Source organism: Microcaecilia unicolor, chromosome 4 (assembly GCF_901765095.1).
Source record: "Microcaecilia unicolor chromosome 4, aMicUni1.1, whole genome shotgun sequence".
Taxonomy (NCBI): Eukaryota; Metazoa; Chordata; class Amphibia; order Gymnophiona; family Siphonopidae; genus Microcaecilia; species Microcaecilia unicolor.
The window spans coordinates 120,696,979-120,713,962 of record NC_044034.1 but is presented as its reverse complement, the minus strand read 5'-3'; the positions used below and the strand labels follow the sequence as shown (position 1 = coordinate 120,713,962).

Below are 16,984 nucleotides of genomic sequence, written 5' to 3'. Positions count from 1 at the left end.
CTACAATAGGCTCAGGTAGATTACGACATGTGACACAGAAAAATTCACCCTCCCTTGCTCCTGTATAATTCCTTTGCTGCATTGGATCATTATAATGCTGAGAACCAGAGGCAAGGAATGTTGCACAATCCAGGAAAACAACCCTAAAACAATGACATATCGGTGCAAAGCAGAAAATTCTTACTGCTAGGAGACTCCATTATCAAAGTGTTATGATTGTGGCCGTGACCTCTCCCAGACTTACCTTATTCTGGTGGTCAGCTTCTGTGCTGGCTTCTGTTTCTTCTTTCTGTGTTGCTAGAGCTGGCTCTGTGTCTGTGGGCTGGCTGCTCCCAGCATGAGTCTAATTGCTTTACTATACTGCAGCTGTGTGTGTTACCTGAGCTAGCTGCTCTGTGTGCTGGTTGCTTCCAGTGTGGCTCTAATTGCTCTGCTATACTGCAGCTGTGGGGGTTAAGCCTGAGTTATCTCTAGCTCTGTTTCAGTATGCTGCCTGCCTGTGTCTGGTAGTGGTGACATCATCAGGCAGGGCCTTGATAAGGAAGTGGTATTCTTCCCTTCAAGGCCTTTGCAATGTTTGCATTTGCGCTTGCTATAGGCCAGGTCAGTGTTAGTGCAGTGTGCACTTTTGATTCTTGTGTTTAGCTTTCCTGCTTTTCCCTTGTAGCTCCCCTGCTTTCCCTTTTGGTGCTTTAGAAGCACTTCTGTGTTTGGTGCTTTAGAAGCACTTCTATGTTTGGGGCTTTGGAAGCTCTTCTGTGTTTGGTGCTTTAGAAGCACTTCTGGGTTTGGTGCTTTAGAAGCACTTCTGGGTTTGGTAGCACTTCTGACTTCTGTGTTTAGCTTCCCTGTTTTTTCTCTTTTGGCTCCCCTGTCTTCCCTTTTAGTGCTAGGAGCTCTGCTGGTAGTTTGGTGCTCAGGAGCACCGTAGTTAGTTAGGTTGTAGAGCACTGCTGAAGTTTGGTGCTTAGGCAGCACCTTTGTTAGCTTGCGTGTTTAGGTTCCCTGCTCTTTTCCTGTGGCTCCCCTGCTTACCCTAGTAGTGCTTAGGAGCACTACTGTTAGTATAGGGCTTTGGAAGTCCTTCAGTTTGTGTAGTGCTTAGTAGCACTGCTGTAGTTTAGTCCTTAGGTCTGTTAGTTTCTGTTAGGAACACTTAGTTTAGGATTTAGGAGCACTTCTGTTGCAAGCTTGTTCAAGTATCCTGGTCCCTGTGTTATCCGGTAAGTCCTGCCGGCCACTCGAACCCAAGGGCTCAACCTATGGGGGGCAGTGGCTAAGTGGAGGTGAAGCTGTACGGACTAGTCCAGGGTGCTCCAGTCCAGTGTGTTCCAGTCCGATGTGTTCCGGTCCGGTGTCCTCCAGTCCAGTGTTTTCCAGTCCGGGCGATTCCAGTCCAGTGTTCCAGTCCTGTGTCCTCCAGTCCGGGGATTCCAGTCCGTGTGTTCCAGCTTGCTGGGCGGTGCCTGTAGTCCCTGCAGGTGCCGGTGTGCTTGCCCAGCGTTGGTTGGTGGGTTTTGCCTGCTGCTGTCGCGCCTTGTCAGCAGCCCAAGGGCTCACGTTTGCTCCAGAGCCCGGCCCCGCGGGCTCTGAACCTCAGAACCTGACACAGAGGCATTAACTTAGGAACACAGTTCTAGGGTCGCAACCTAGTGAAATGCCGTTCAGGATCCTCAGCTACCAGAAGTACCAACCAGATACTGAACGTGATTGAGAAGAGAGCAAGGATTCTAATATTGATATTGTAATCCACCAGGGGACAAATGACCTGGCCAACAATAGGAAGTTTAGAGCACAGAGAATGTTCCAGAAGCTTGGGACGGGACCGAGGTCTTTGGTTCGAACTGCAGCTTTTTCTGAAGTAACTCCTACACGTGGGAAGGGAGAGGAAAAAGACTATGTAAACAGAGTAACTCAATAAGTGACTTGAATCTTGGTTTAAAGAATAAGGTTTTAGATACATAGTAGGATGGGGTAATACATGGAAAAATAACGCACTGTAATGATGGACTAAATCTTTAAAAAGTTTCCAGAGGGGATCTGGGAAATTATAGACCAGTGAGCCTGAAGTCGGTGACGGGCAAAATGGTACAGACTATTATAAAGAACAAAATTACAGAGCATATTCAAAAGCATGGATTAATGCGACAAAGACAACATGGATTTAGTGAAGGAAAATCTTGCCTCACCAATCTATTACATTTCTTTGAAGGGGTGAACATGTGGATAAAAGTGAGCCGGTTGATATTGTGTATCTGAATTTTGAAAAGGCATTTGACAAAGTACCTCATGAAAGACTCCAGAGGAAATTGGAGAGTCATGGGATAGGACGTAGTGTCCTACTGTGGATTAAAAACTGGTTAAAGGATCGAAAACAGAGAGTAGAGTTAAATGATCAGTATTCTCAATGGAGAAGAGTAGATAGTGGGGTTCCTCAGGGGTCTATGCTGGGACCACTGCTTTTTAATATATTTAAAAATGATGTAGAGATAGGAGTAACTAGTGAGGTAATTACATTTGCTGACGACACAAAGTTATTCAAAGTTGTTAAATTGCGAGAGGATTGTGAAAAATTACAAGAGGACCTTACGAGACTGGGCGTCTAAATGGCAGATGACGTTTAATGTGAGCAAGTGCAATGTGATGCATGTGGGAAAGAGGAACCCGAACTATAGCTATGTAATGCAAGGTTCCACATTAGGAGTCACCAACCAAGAATTGGATCTTGGCGTCGTCGTTGATGATACATTGAAATCCTCTGCTCAGTGTGTTGTGGCAGCTAAGAAAGCAAACAGAATGTTAGGTATTAGTAGGAAAGGAATGGAAAACAAAAATGAGGATGTTATAATGCCTTTGTATCGCTCCATGATGCGACTGCACCGCAAATACTGTGTTCAATTCTGGTCACCGCATCTCAAAAAAGGTATAGTGGAATTAGAAAAGGTACAGAGAAGGGCCACAAAAATGATAAAGGGGATGGGACAACATCTCTAAGAGGAAAGGCTGAAGTGTCTAGGGCTCTTCAGCTTGGAGAAGGGACAACTGAGGGGAGATAATATGATAGAGGTCTATAAAATGATGAGTGGAGTGGAACGGGTAGATGTGAATCGTTTGTTTACTCTTTCCACAAATACTAGGAGTAGGGGGCATGCGATGAAGCTACAAAGTAGTAAATCTAATACAAATCTGAGAAACTTTTTCTTCATTCAACGTGTAATTAAACTCTGGAATTCGTTGCCAGAGATTCTGGTAAAAGCAGTTAGCTTAGCGGGGTTTAAAAAGGGTCTGAACTGCTTCCTAAAGGAAAAGTCCCTAGATCATTATTAAATTGACTTGGGGAAAATCCACTCCTTAATTTCTGGGATAAGCAGCATAAAATATATTGAGCTTTTTTGAGATCTTGCCAGGTATTTGTGACCTGGATTGGCCACTGTTGGAAACAGGATGCTCGGCTTCATGAACCTTTGGTCTGTCCCAGTGTGGCAATACTTCTGTACTTATGACAGGAAAATGGATCACTGGGGACAAATTTAGACAGCTTGTTACTAGACATTTAAACTAAAGGGTGGGGGTGGCAAAAGATAAAGGGTATGATACATACCTGTAGCAGTTGTTCTCCGAGGACAGCAGGCTGATTGTTCTCACGACTGGGTTGACGTCCGCGGCAGCCCCCACCAACCGGAAAAAGCTTCGCGGGACGGTCGGCACGCAGGGCACGCCCACCGCGCATGCGCGGCCGTCTTCCCGCCCGTGCGCGACCGCTCCCGCCAGTTGAATGACAAGCAATAAAGTATAAAACACAACTCCAAAGGGGAGGAGGGAGGGTAGGTGAGAACAATCAGCCTGCTGTCCTCGGAGAACAACTGCTACAGGTATGTATCATACCCTTTCTCCGAGGACAAGCAGGCTGCTTGTTCTCACGACTGGGGTATCCCTAGCTCTCAGGCTCACTCAAAACAAGAACCCAGGTCAATGGAACCTCGCAACGGCGAGGAAACAACAGAAATTGACCTACGAAGAACAACTAACTGAGAGTGCAGCCTGACCAGAATAAATTCGGGTCCTGGAGGGTGGAGTTGGATTACACCCCAAACAGATTCTGCAGCACCGACTGCCCGAACCGACTATCGCGTCGGGTATCCTGCTGGAGGCAGTAATGAGATGTGAATGTGTGGACAGATGACCACGTCGCAGCCTTGCAGATCTCTTCAATAGTGGCTGACTTCAAGTGGGCCACCGACGCTGCCATGGCTCTGACACTATGAGCCGTGACATGACCCTCAAGAGTCAGCCCAGCCTGGGCGTAAGTGAAGGAAATGCAATCTGCTAGCCAATTAGAGATGGTGCGTTTCCCGACAGCGACCCCTAGCCTGTTAGGGTCGAAAGAAATAAACAATTGGGCGGACTGTCTGTTGGGCTGTGTCCGCTCCAAGTAGAAGGCCAATGCTCTCTTGCAGTCCAATGTGTGCAACTGACGTTCAGCAGGGCGGGTATGCGGCCTGGGGAAGAATGTTGGCAAGACAATTGACTGGTTAAGATGGAACTCCGACACCACCTTCGGCAGGAACTTTGGGTGAGTGCGGAGCACTACTCTGTTGTGATGAAATTTAGTATATGGAGCATGAGCTACTAGGGCTTGAAGCTCACTGACCCTACGAGCTGAAGTAACTGCCACCAAGAAAATGACCTTCCAGGTCAAGTACTTCAGATGGCAGGTATTCAGTGGCTCAAAAGGAGGTTTCATCAGCTGGGTGAGGACGACGTTGAGATCCCATGACACAGTAGGAGGCTTGATAGGGGGCTTTGACAAAAGCAAGCCTCTCATGAATCGAACGACTAAAGGCTCTCCAGAGATGGCTTTACCTTCCACACGATAATGGTAAGCACTAATCGCACTAAGGTGATTCCTTACTGAGTTGGTCTTGAGGCCAGACTCTGATAAGTGCAGAAGGTATTCAAGCAGGTTCTGTGCAGGGCAAGAACGAGGTTCTAGGGCCATGCTCTCACACCACACGACAAACCTCCTCCACTTGAAAAAGTAACTCTTTTTAGTGGAATCCTTCCTAGAGGCAAGCAAGACCCGGGAGACACCCTCAGACAGACCCAACGCAGTGAAGTCTACGCCCTCAACATCCAGGCCGTGAGAGCCAGAGACTGAAGGTTGGGGTGCAGCAACGCTCCGTCGTTCTGCGAAATGAGAGTCGGAAAACACTCCAATCTCCACGGTTCTTCGGAGGACAACTCCAGAAGAAGAGGGAACCAGATCTGACGGGGCCAAAAGGGCGCTATCAGAATCATGGTGCCGCGGTCTTGCTTGAGCTTCAGTAAGGTCTTCCCCACCAAAGGTATGGGAGGATAAGCATACAGGAGGCCGGTCCCCCAATGGAGGAGAAAGGCATCCGACGCTAGCCTGCCGTGTGCCTGAAGTCTGGAACAGAACAGAGGCAGCTTGTGGTTGGTCTGAGAGGCGAAAAGGTCCACCGAGGGGGTGCCCCACGCTCGGAAGATCTTGCGTACCACTCTGGCATGGAGCGACCACTCGTGCGGTTGCATGACTCTGCTCAGTCTGTCGGCCAGACTGTTGTTTACGCCTGCCAGGTATGTGGCTTGGAGGAGCATGCCGAACCGACACGCCCAACGCCACATCCCGACGGCCTCCTGGCACAGGGGGCGAGATCCGGTGCCCCCCTGCTTGTTGACGTAATACATTGCAACCTGATTGTCTGTCCGAATTTGGATAATTTGACAGGACAGCCGATCTCTGAAAGCCTTCAGTGCGTTCCAGATCGCTCGGAGCTCCAGGAGGTTGATCTGCAGATCCTTTTCCTGGAGGGACCACAGACCCTGAGTGTGGAGCCCATCGACATGGGCTCCCCACCCCAGGCGAGATGCATCCGTCGTCAGCACTTTCGTGGGCTGCGGAATTTGGAATGGACGTCCCAGGGTCAAATTGGTCCGGATGGTCCACCAGAGCAGTGAAGTGCGACAACTGGTGGAGAGGCGGATGACATCTTCTAGATTCCCGGTGGCTTGGAACCACTGGGAAGCTAGGGTCCATTGAGCAGATCTCATGTGAAGACGAGCCATGGGAGTCACATGAACTGTGGAGGCCATATGACCCAGAAGTCTCAACATCTGCCGAGCTGTGATCTGCTGAGACGCTCTGGTCTGCGAAGCCAGGGCCAAGAGATTGGTGGCCCTCGCTTCGGGAAGGTAGGCCTGAGCTGTCTGGGAATTCAGCAGCGCTCCTATGAATTCCAGAGATTGAGTTGGCTGGAGATGGGACTTTGGGTAATTTATCACAAACCCCAGCAGCTCCAGAAGTTGAATAGTGCACTGCATGGACCGGGGGGCTCCTGCCTCCGAGGTGTTCTTGACCAGCCAATCGTCGAGATATGGGAACACGTGCACTCCCAGCTTGCGTAGGTAGGCCGCTACCACCACGAGGCACTTTGTAAACACTCGTGGGGCAGAGGCGAGCCCAAAGGGCAGCACACAATACTGAAAGTGCCGTGCGCCCAGGCGGAATCTGAGATACTGTCTGTGAGCTGGCAGTATCGGGATGTGAGTGTATGCGTCCTTTAAATCCAGGGAACATAGCCAATCGTTTTTCTGAATCATTGGCAGAAGGGTGCCCAAGGAAAGCATCCTGAACTTTTCTTTGACCAGGAATTTGTTCAGGCCTCTCAGGTCTAGGATGGGACGCATCCCCCCTGTTTTCTTTTCCACAAGGAAGTACCTGGAATAGAATCCCTGCCCTTCCTGCCCGGGTGGTACGGGCTCGACCGCATTGGCGCTGAGAAGGGCGGAGAGTTCCTCTGCAAGTACCTGCTTGTGATGGGAGCTGAAAGACTGAGCTCCTGGAGGACAATTTGGAGGCAGGGAGGCCAAATTCAGGGCGTATCCGCACCGCACTATTTGGAGAACCCACTGGTCGGAGGTTATGAGAGGCCACCTTTGGTGAAAAAATTTTAACCTCCCTCCGACCGGCAGATCGTCCGGTACGGACACTTGTAGGGCGGCTATGTTCCCGTGGATCCAGTCAAAAGCCCGTCCCCGGCTTTTGCTGTGGAGGCGCAGGGGGCTGCTTAGGCGCACGCTGTTGACGAGAACGAGCGCGCTGGGGCTGTCCCTGTGCCTGACGAGGCCTTCGGGCCGGCTGGTTGTACCTACGCTTTGCAAAAGAGTAGGGTGCAGCCTGCCGTGCCCGGGAAAAACGCCCACCCGTGGGGGCGGGTGCTGAAGGCGCCCGGTGGGAGAGCTTGTCGAGAGCGGTTTCCCGCTGATGCAGTTGGTCCACCATCTGCTCGACCTTCTCACCGAAAATGTTATCCCCCCGGCAAGGGACGTCAGCCAGTCTCTGCTGGGTGCGGTTGTCCAGGTCAGAGGCACGCAGCCATGAGAGCCTGCGCATCACTATACCTTGGGCCGCAGCACGAGATGCCACGTCACAGGTGTCAAAAATCCCCCTGGACAGGAACTTTCTGCACGCCTTCAGCTGCCTGACCACCTCCTGATAAGGCCTGGACTGCTCCGGCGGGAGCTTATCGACCAGGTCCGCCAGCTGTTGCACATTGGTCCGCATGTGGATGCTCATATAGAGCAGGTAAGATTGGATGCGGGTCACGAGCATGGAGGACTGGTAGGCCTTCCTCCCAAATGAGTCCAGAGTGCGAGACTCCCGCCCCGGGGGCGCCGAGGCGGTATCCCTCGAACTCCGTGCCCTCTTGAGAGCAGAATCCACGACCGCTGAGTCATGGGGCAACTGGGGCCGCATGAGCTCTGGGTCAGAGTGGATCCTGTACTGGGACTCTGCTTTCTTGGGAATGGTGGGATTAGTTAATGGTCGCACCCAGTTCCGGAGCAGCGTCTCCTTCAGGACATTGTGCAGCGGTACCGTGGAGGACTCTCTAGGTGGTGATGGATAGTCGAGGACCTCGAGCATCTCGGCCCTCGGCTCTTCCACAGAGACCACGGGAAAGGGAATGCTTATAGACATATCCCGCACAAAGGAGGCAAAGGAGAGACTCTCAGGAGGTGAGAGCTTCCTCTCCGGTGACGGCGTGGGGTCCGAGGGAAGGCCCGTAGACTCCTCTGAGGAGAAATATCTCGGGTCCTCCTCTTCCCCCCACGAGTCCTCATCCTCGGTATCGGACATTAGCTCATGTAGCTGAGTCCGGTACCGGGCCCGGCTCGACGTCGAGGCACCGAGGCCTCGGTGTCGTCGAGCGGTGGACTCCCGCGCCGGCGGGGACGGAGCTCCCTCCATCGACGTCGACGGGGACTCCACCTGCGTGGCTGTCGAGACCGGCACCGCAAGCGGCGGCGGTGTCGACTGCCCCGGCGCCGGGCTAGAGCTCGCCGGCGCCACAGTCATCGGCGCCGAGGGCGCAAGCACCCCCGGCGCCGGCACAGCCTGGCGCATCAGCCCTTCCAGGAGCCCCGGAAGGATGGCTCTGAGGCACTCGTCCAGGCCCGCTGCCGAGAAAGGCGGTGGGGCCGGTAAGGGTGTCGGTGCCAGAAGCTGCTGGGGGCCAGGAGACGGCACCGAGGTGCCGGAACCCCGACGCGTCGGTACCTCCACCACCGACGGAGATCTCTCCTCTCTGTGATGACGCTTCGGCGTCGACTCCTCTTCAGGCACCGAGGGCTCCCGGTGACGGCGCTTCTTGTCCTTCTTCCGGTGCACGTCACCGGTGCCGGAGGGCATGGAGGAGGAGGAGGTCGATCCCCCTCGGTCTCGAGGTACCGGGTCCGACAGGGTTCGGTCCCGTGGCTCACGAGTTGAGGGAGTGACCGGGGCCGACTGCCCACGCGGTCTCTCTACCCCACTCTCGCCGGCGGACCGGCGGGCCGACGGGACCTGTTCTCCTGGGGTCGCTGCCATCGGTGCCGATGTCTCGGGCATCGATACCGGTACCGAAGAACCGGCCTTCGATACCGATGCCGTCGAGGTCGACGTCGAGGGGCCGGCGCAAGTTCCAAAAAGACGGTCCCGCAGAACTTGCCTCGCAACCTGAGTCCGTTTCCGGAGACCGAGACACAAAGCACACGACTTGAGATTGTGCTCCGGCCCGAGGCACTGGAGGCACCAAGCGTGGGTGTCGGTCTGCGAGATCGGCCGGCCGCAGCGACCACACTTTTTAAATCCACTCGGGACCTTCGAGGACATCGACGGAAAAATCGCGTCGGCGAAGTCAAAGTCGGCAATGGTGGCTAAAATCACACCACGAAAATTGAAACCGACCGAGCGGCCACTAGGCCGCAACGAGGCGTCCCCGCTAGAAAGCGAGGGAAAAGGGAGGAGCGCGTGCTCCACACGCGCAAAATTCTTTTTTTTTTTTTTTTTTTTTGGATAACAAAACGAAACGAAAGAAGAAGAGGCCGAAAAGGCCAAGAGCGACGACCCGCGTAAACGCGGTCGAAAATTCCGGCGGCTGAAACGAGAGAGTTGCAAAAACACGACTCTCTCAGTCGCGGAAAAAAAGTAACTGGCGGGAGCGGTCGCGCACGGGCGGGAAGACGGCCGCGCATGCGCGGTGGGCGTGCCCTGCGTGCCGACCGTCCCGCGAAGCTTTTTCCGGTTGGTGGGGGCTGCCGCGGACGTCAACCCAGTCGTGAGAACAAGCAGCCTGCTTGTCCTCGGAGAACAAGGGAACTCAGAAAGTCACCCCCAGAAAAAAACATGATGAAAGAGGGAAAGGTCATGTAAATATAGAAAACCATCCAAACTCACTTAGCACATGGAACGCAATGAGCACAAATGCTCGTAGCCTACTGTTCAAGGTTTGAAATCAATGTTTAAGGAAAACTTGGATATTGTTGCTATTACAGAGACATGGTTCAATGATTCCCATGAATGGACTGTGCCATACACCTTTTTAGGAAGGATAGAGAGAGCCGAAGTGGTGGGGGAGTAGACAGTATCAAAGCGGCTGAAATGCAGGGAAACTGGGAAAAGAAAGAAGCTATATGGATCACCCTGGAAAGAGAAAACGGTGTTATCTACAGACCTTCGGAAGAAATGGAGAAGCTGGACAAGGATCTGATACAAGATATTCAAAAGCTTGGTATGAAAGGGGAGGTGCTATTGTTAGGACATTTCAACTTGCCTTATATGGATTGGAACAACTCATCAGCAGAATCAGAAAGAAGTAGAGAGATCTTGGATGCCTGTCAAAGTACCTTGTTCAGACAAATGGTGACGGAACCCACGAGGAAAGGGTCAACGCTGGATCTAGTGCTCACAAATGGAGGAAGTGTTTCCAATGTCCATGTGGGTGCCCACCTATGTAATAGTCATCATCATGCAATATGGTTTGATATAAGAGCAAAGGCGGAGTGCGGACGTACAAAACTCAAAGTACTAGATTTCAGATATACTGATTTTGGTAAAATGGGAGAATACCTGAAGAAGAAACTAATGGCATGTGTAGGCATAGGTGAAGTGGAAGCTTCTATAAATATGGCAACTGATCCTTACACAAGGAAAGTAAACAAAAACAAGAGAAACAGGAAGCCTATATGGTTCTCCAAACAAGTGACAAAAAATAAGGGCAAAAAGAGGCTTCTTTCAAGAAATAAAGAACAACATAACAAGAGGCTCACAGAAAACATTATCAGATTAAATTCCAAGAAGAGGAAAATACGATTACCGAAAGCATAGGCGGAAGAAAGAAATGGCTAAAGATGTTGAGAGGTGACAAGACCTTTTTCAAATATATTGAAGAAAAGATAGGAATGGAACTGGTAGACAAAGCTGCAGAGAATGGCCAATACTTCTCTTCGGTGTTCACTGAATAAAATCCTGGAGAAGGACCAATGTCAGCTACCAAGGAAGTATCTGGAAATGGAGTGGATATTGTGCCATTCACAAAGAAAGTGTTTATAAACAGCTTGAGAATCTGAAAGTAGACAAAGCTTTAGGATCGGATGGGATATATTCCAGAATACTGAGGGAGCTCAGAGAAGTCCTGGCGGGACTTAAGGACTTATTTAATAGATCTTTAGAGATGGGAGAAGCTCCTCTGAACTGGAGATGAGCTGATGTGGTCCATCTTCACAAAAGCGGAGACAGGGAAGATGTGGGAAACTACAGGCCAGTAAGCTTCACGTCAGTGGTAGGAAAAATAATGGAGTCACTGCTAAAGGAAGGATAGTTAACTTTCTAGAAGTCAATAGGTTACAGGATCCGAGGCAACATGGCTTTACCAAAGGAAAATCCTGCCTAATAAATCTTGACTTCTTTGATTGGGTGACCAAAGAACTGGATGAAGGACATGCGCTAGATGTAATCTTCTTGGATTTCAGCAAAGCCTTTGTTATGGTCCCTCACTGAAGACCCATGAATAAGCTAAAAGGACTGAATACAGGACCCAAAGTTGGGAAATGGATAGGAAACTGGTTGACCAACAGGCAACAGAGGGTGGTGGTAAATGGAATCTGCTCGAAGGAAAGGAAGGTGAGTAGTGGAGTGCCTCAGGGATCGGAGCTAGGGCCGATTCTGTTTAATATGTTTGTGAGAGACATTACTGAAGGATTAGAAGGAAAGTAAAAAGAATTGAAGCGGTTTAAAGAAAAGCGACGAAAATGGTATGGGATTTGAGTTGCAAGACGTACAAGGAGAGACTTACTGACCTGAACATATATATATACTCTGGAGGAAAGGAGAAACAGGGTGATATGATACAGATGTTCAAATATTTGAAAGGTATTAATCCACAAACAACCCTTTTCCACAGACGATCAGGCTCTAGAACTAGAGCATATAAATCGAGGTTGAAAGGGGAAAGACTCAGGAATAATGTCAGGAAGTATTTTAAAATGCCACTATGAGGACACAGGAGACTACCTTGACACAGCTAATCGCGAAACGTAGATCTATGTCAGTGGAATAGCGTCTCCAGTATAATAACATTATCTGGAAAGCTAAGTACTTTTGTAAAGAATTATTTCAATACTGAGAATGTGGAATGAAATTAAGAATTAAGAATTTAAAAGTGAATTTAACTTGATAAAAAAAGAAAAAGATATGAGGATCGATGAGGATTGCGGTGGTGCCCCTTGAAATCTGCATGGCTCAGTTAGCCAAAACAGAAGCACACACGCTAATCTGATGACCCCATATATATATATATATATAAAGACAAGCCTATAAAAATCTGTATTGCATGTTATCTTGAGTGATTTGAAGAAAAGCAACGTTTGAAGATATTTTTTTGGGCATGGCACTTGCCACGCCATAGCAGTGCCAATAAGTAGAAAAAGGACATTAAGCTTATTAGCAAATTTGCAGGATTATTACTTTCACTCTATGTTCCTTATATACTTAGCTTCAGTATGCTTAATATTGAATAATAAAGATCCACTGAATTTCTTGCACATACCTTGGTGGCATAGATTTCATGTTACTTTCTGGCTCCTCAAAGACATTTGGACATGCATCAGGAGTGACTGATATGTAGGGTGCAGGTACAGATGTTGAACGAAGGTATCTCATCTCATCCTGAAAAAGGTTGTCATCTTGATATCCAACTAAATTTTCATGATGATGCCTGAATGAGATCAAATATGATATGTAGATCACTTCCTTGTCAAATCAGTGCAACCAACCTTTTAGCACATACATCTAGCTAGGCCAAATAAAGTATATATATATATATATATATATACAAACACACACACATATATGAACTTACTTACGAGGCCACAAATTTTTATAAAAATACTCTTGCTTATGTTTTACAAACAGTATGGCTTAAAAGCATGAAACTATTCTCGAGTTTCATCCTTATCCACACCAGAAGCTGCTTCTTTCTGTTATTGTACTTTCCAAACTCTCTCCATGTTATCAAAATCAATTAGTATAATCCTAAATCCAAACTTTTCTATTTCCCCCTTTGCTAGAACTATATTACAGTGGTTCTCAAACCTGATTCTGGAGACACCCCAGCCAGTCAGGTTTTCAGGATATCCACAATGAATATTTATGAGAGAGATATGCATGCAATGCCTTCACTGCATTTTTCTAGCTGTACTGAGGTTTTATCAACTACGGATGAATAAATCTTATGGACATTACTTCGAGTCTACTGACCTTTGTTTACAGTCTTGAACGTTTGTAATTTGGTGACATCTACATTTCTTTTGTTTGTTGGTCAACTAGAATAGAGGCCTGAAAAGTCTTTCTCCTAAATGAATCCAAGGTTTTGGCCTCCTATCATGGGGTCACCGAGGCATGAGATCGGGAATTCATGGCCTGTTTGAGAGCAGATTCGACCACCATGGAGTGGTGAGAAAGCTGTGCCCTCTCGAATCCGGAAGCCTTTTGTATGCGAAACTGTGCATATCCACTTTCTTGGCTGTGACCTGCATTTTGAGGGGAGACTCCCAATTCTTCAACAGTGCGTCATTAAGGATAGGGTGCAATGGCACAGTGATCCCTTCCTTAGGAGGAGACTTATAGCCCAGGACAGACATTTTTGACCTAGGCTTCTCCTCCATCTCCAACTTAAATGGAATGCCTGCAGCCATCTCTCTCACAAAACTAGTGAAAGAGAGCACCTCTGGTGGAGATTTGAGAAGGAGAGGGATCAGATGGTACACTATCCAACTTATAATCGAAAGAGAAAACGCCTATATTCCGACCTAAATCGGGAGATGGACATCTTTCTCTTGTGGGTGCCCAAATAGGTATAATCGAAAGCTGATTTTGGGCATCTTCAACTGCACTCCGTCACGGGAACGAATAAAGTTCATGGAGCGTGTCGGAGGCATGGTGAAGGCGGGACTGGGCGTGGTTATCGGCCGAGCAGAGATGGGCATCTTTAGGTGATAATAGAAAAAAAAAAAAGGCGTTTTTACTGCAATTTTGGCTCACTTTTTTTGGACCCTTTTTTTTCCACGAACAAGTCCCCAAAATGTGCCCCAACTGACCAGATGACCACTGGAGGGAATCGGGTATCACCTGCCCTGACTCCCCCAGTGGTCACTAACCCCTTCCCACCAAAAGAAACCCACTTTACAAACTTTTATTCCCAGCCTGTATGCCAGCCTCAAATTCCGTACCCACCTCCATAACAGCAGAATGTGTTCTATCCTCTGACAGCCTTTCCCTGGTTGTGATGTGGGTCTCGGGTGAGTGTGACACCTTTTCTGTTAAGGGCACTGCAGAGTCACATCAGCAATGCATTGTGGTGGGTGTAGGGTATTGGGCTCCGTGATTCCACTAGCTTGTGTGAAATACTCAAGATGTTGGTAGTTGGTAGGCTCTACTCCCATGGTGCTTTTCCCTCTGCTTACTGGGTCCGAGTGTGCCCTGTTTTGTTTCCGGTAGTCCATGAGGTAGCGGCCATTTTTGTAAGCCAGTTTTAGATCCCGGTCATATGTTAGCCACGTTACAGCACTTAGTTCTTACCTTGAATGTTGCTGAAAGAGGGCATTGTACACCATTCTGCCAGCTCGGACCTACTGCTAATCTCAGTACTAGCGAGACTCATTGCCAGTGGGGCACAACCTGTGATCTGCAGTTAACTGTGAGTAAAGGTGCTTATTCAAATAAAGGACGTTTTCAGCGAGATTAGTCTTCAGGTGGGAACTGCTGTGCCAAGGTTATACAGCAGCAACAAGTCCTGTCCCTGGAGCACTTTTAGTGGGTACTGCAGTGCACTTCAGGTAGGCAGACCCAGGCCCAACCCCCCCACCACCTGCACCACTTGTGGTGGTAAATGGGAGGCCTCTGAAACCCACTGTACCCACATGTAGTTGCCCTCTTCACCCCTAAAAGCTATGGCAGTGTTGTACATTTGTCCCTCCCTCGACCAAATGGCTTGGATTAGGATGTTTCTGAGCTGGGCGTTTTTATTTTCCATTATCGCAAAAAAAAACAAAAAAAAAAAAACCCGCCCAGCTCAGAAAGGACCAAATCCATGGGCATTTGGTCCGTTCAAATCGTATTTTCGAAACAAAAGATGGACGCCTATTTTTTTCGAAAATACGGTCTGTCCCACTTCTTCACGTACCCGTTTTCGGGCATAGATGCCCATGGAGATGGGCGTTCACGTTCGATTATGCCCCTCCACATGACTCCTCCTTTGAGAAGTTAGTGGATCATCATCTGATTCCCAGGAGCAGGCCCAATCAGACTCTTACGCATACTCACGAGGCAGCTGAATGAGTCTGCACCCTTGGACTGGTGAGCAAAGTCCCTGACATGAACAGCCTCAAGGTACAGCTCTATTCTCAGACTCTGGGGAAGCCTTCCTCCACTGATGTTGAGAGCAATACTACATGGCCCAGATGTTGATGCTGACACCCTGCAATGTGCCAAAGATCTGTGGCTGTTCTGCTGGTGGCGCAAGCACTCTCGATGCCTGAGCGAGAGGCCACTGCATTAATTGTGTGAGCTCAGTGCATGCTCCAGAGTCGCTCAGCAAAGGCATGGAATCCGGGGAAGATGTAATCTGAGAAAACATCGGTGCTGAACTGGTGGCGGGGACCAGGCTGCTCGATGACTTGCACATCAGCACCTCTTCTAAGGAGGGGGCACGCTCCTCCAGGTGCCGGCGCTTCTCAGGCATCGGAGAATCTGATACCCTGGTGCTCCTGGCACCGTGTATCAAGAAAGACTGATGCTTATGCTTCTTGGGCTTCCCCCGATACATAAAACCTTGATCCCTCTGTGCCATTGAGGACACTGCTGAACCCATGCACATCCTTTGTTTCAGGTTAGATGGCCTTCAAGGAGCCAAAAAGTTGCTCTCATCGAGCCAGTCACACCCACTAAGTTCTCACCTGCATTTTCAAACAGAGATCACAATCAGAAGGGACATGATCTGGCCCAAGGCACTCGATGCACCAATTATGCAGGTCCGTGGCAGAAATCACGCATTTACATTTTGCGCACCTCTTGAAGCCACTGGGGGGGGTGTGTGTCTTCTGAGACATCGATAAAAGAATCTCGACCTAATTAAACTCCTCAATCTTGAACTCTCAAAACAGAGCATGTTCAAACTGAGGTCGGGGCTGCGGCCTAAACCAGGCAGCCACACCTGAAAATAAAGGGCCAAAAAATCCTTAACAAATGAGAAAAAAATGACTAATGTAATAAAGAAACCCAAACTAGATGGTACTTTTGCGAAAAAGAAGCATAGCATGAGAACAGCACATGTGAACACTTCCTCTCAGCTCCACAGATAAAACAAGACCGGAGGACCCATGCTCACGTCGGGTGGGAAGGCACGAGCACATGCGTGGTGGGACGCTGCAAGAATTTTCTATTTCACTCGCTAGCCGGCATCCACACCAGGCTCCGTCGGATGACGTCACCCAGATGTGAGAACAGAAAGGCCTGCTTGTTCTCAGAGAACTTAATATACACTGCTTCAATAGCTTTTGGGGCTTGCAAGTGGTACATAAGAAATCTAAGTGTGTGTATATCAATTATATAAGCTAATAAGCACATACACACATACTTCTCCATGCATGTAGCAGCTGTGCTCAGCTCTCAAATATCCAGTGAGAATTATTACCTTTTTTTTGTCACTTTTAACCTTCTATCTAGCAGTTGCTTACAAATCACATGCCATTTGACAATCACTTGGCATTGTCAAACAAATGTGGTTTCACTTTTACCCAGGAAGAAACATTTTGTCATCTCCACCTCACAAACATTCAACATTCTCTTGGTGAGAGCTAATTTGTTTTTTTTTTCTTTGTACTTTCAATAACCACTTATCTGTATATCCAGTAGTGTCCAATAAATGGCAACCCACTTAATCTTGTTTTTTTTGGCATTGTATAATGAGTGGTTTGACTTTTGGCCATCATTGATATTTTAGTATTAATTGTGCCCACTTTGGGAGCTATAATTTGATGATTTAGACTACCATATCTACCAAACAAGTACAACATCTCCATCTATTTTATTCATATAGCCATTTTGCCAACCTTCATCTATTACAAAATCTTACTGCCTTCATTACAC

The 16,984-nt window shown here is 48.6% G+C and overlaps 1 protein-coding gene across 1 annotated transcript in view; it reads right to left on the bottom strand.

Annotated features, from left to right (window-relative positions):
* The window catches only part of MYCBP2 (MYC binding protein 2), a 937,772-nt gene that overhangs the window by 249,222 nt on the left and 671,566 nt on the right, over nt 1–16,984 (bottom strand). The window contains 1 exon segment of the mRNA XM_030200587.1: nt 12,387–12,554. Coding sequence (XP_030056447.1) covers nt 12,387–12,554 — 168 coding nt within the window.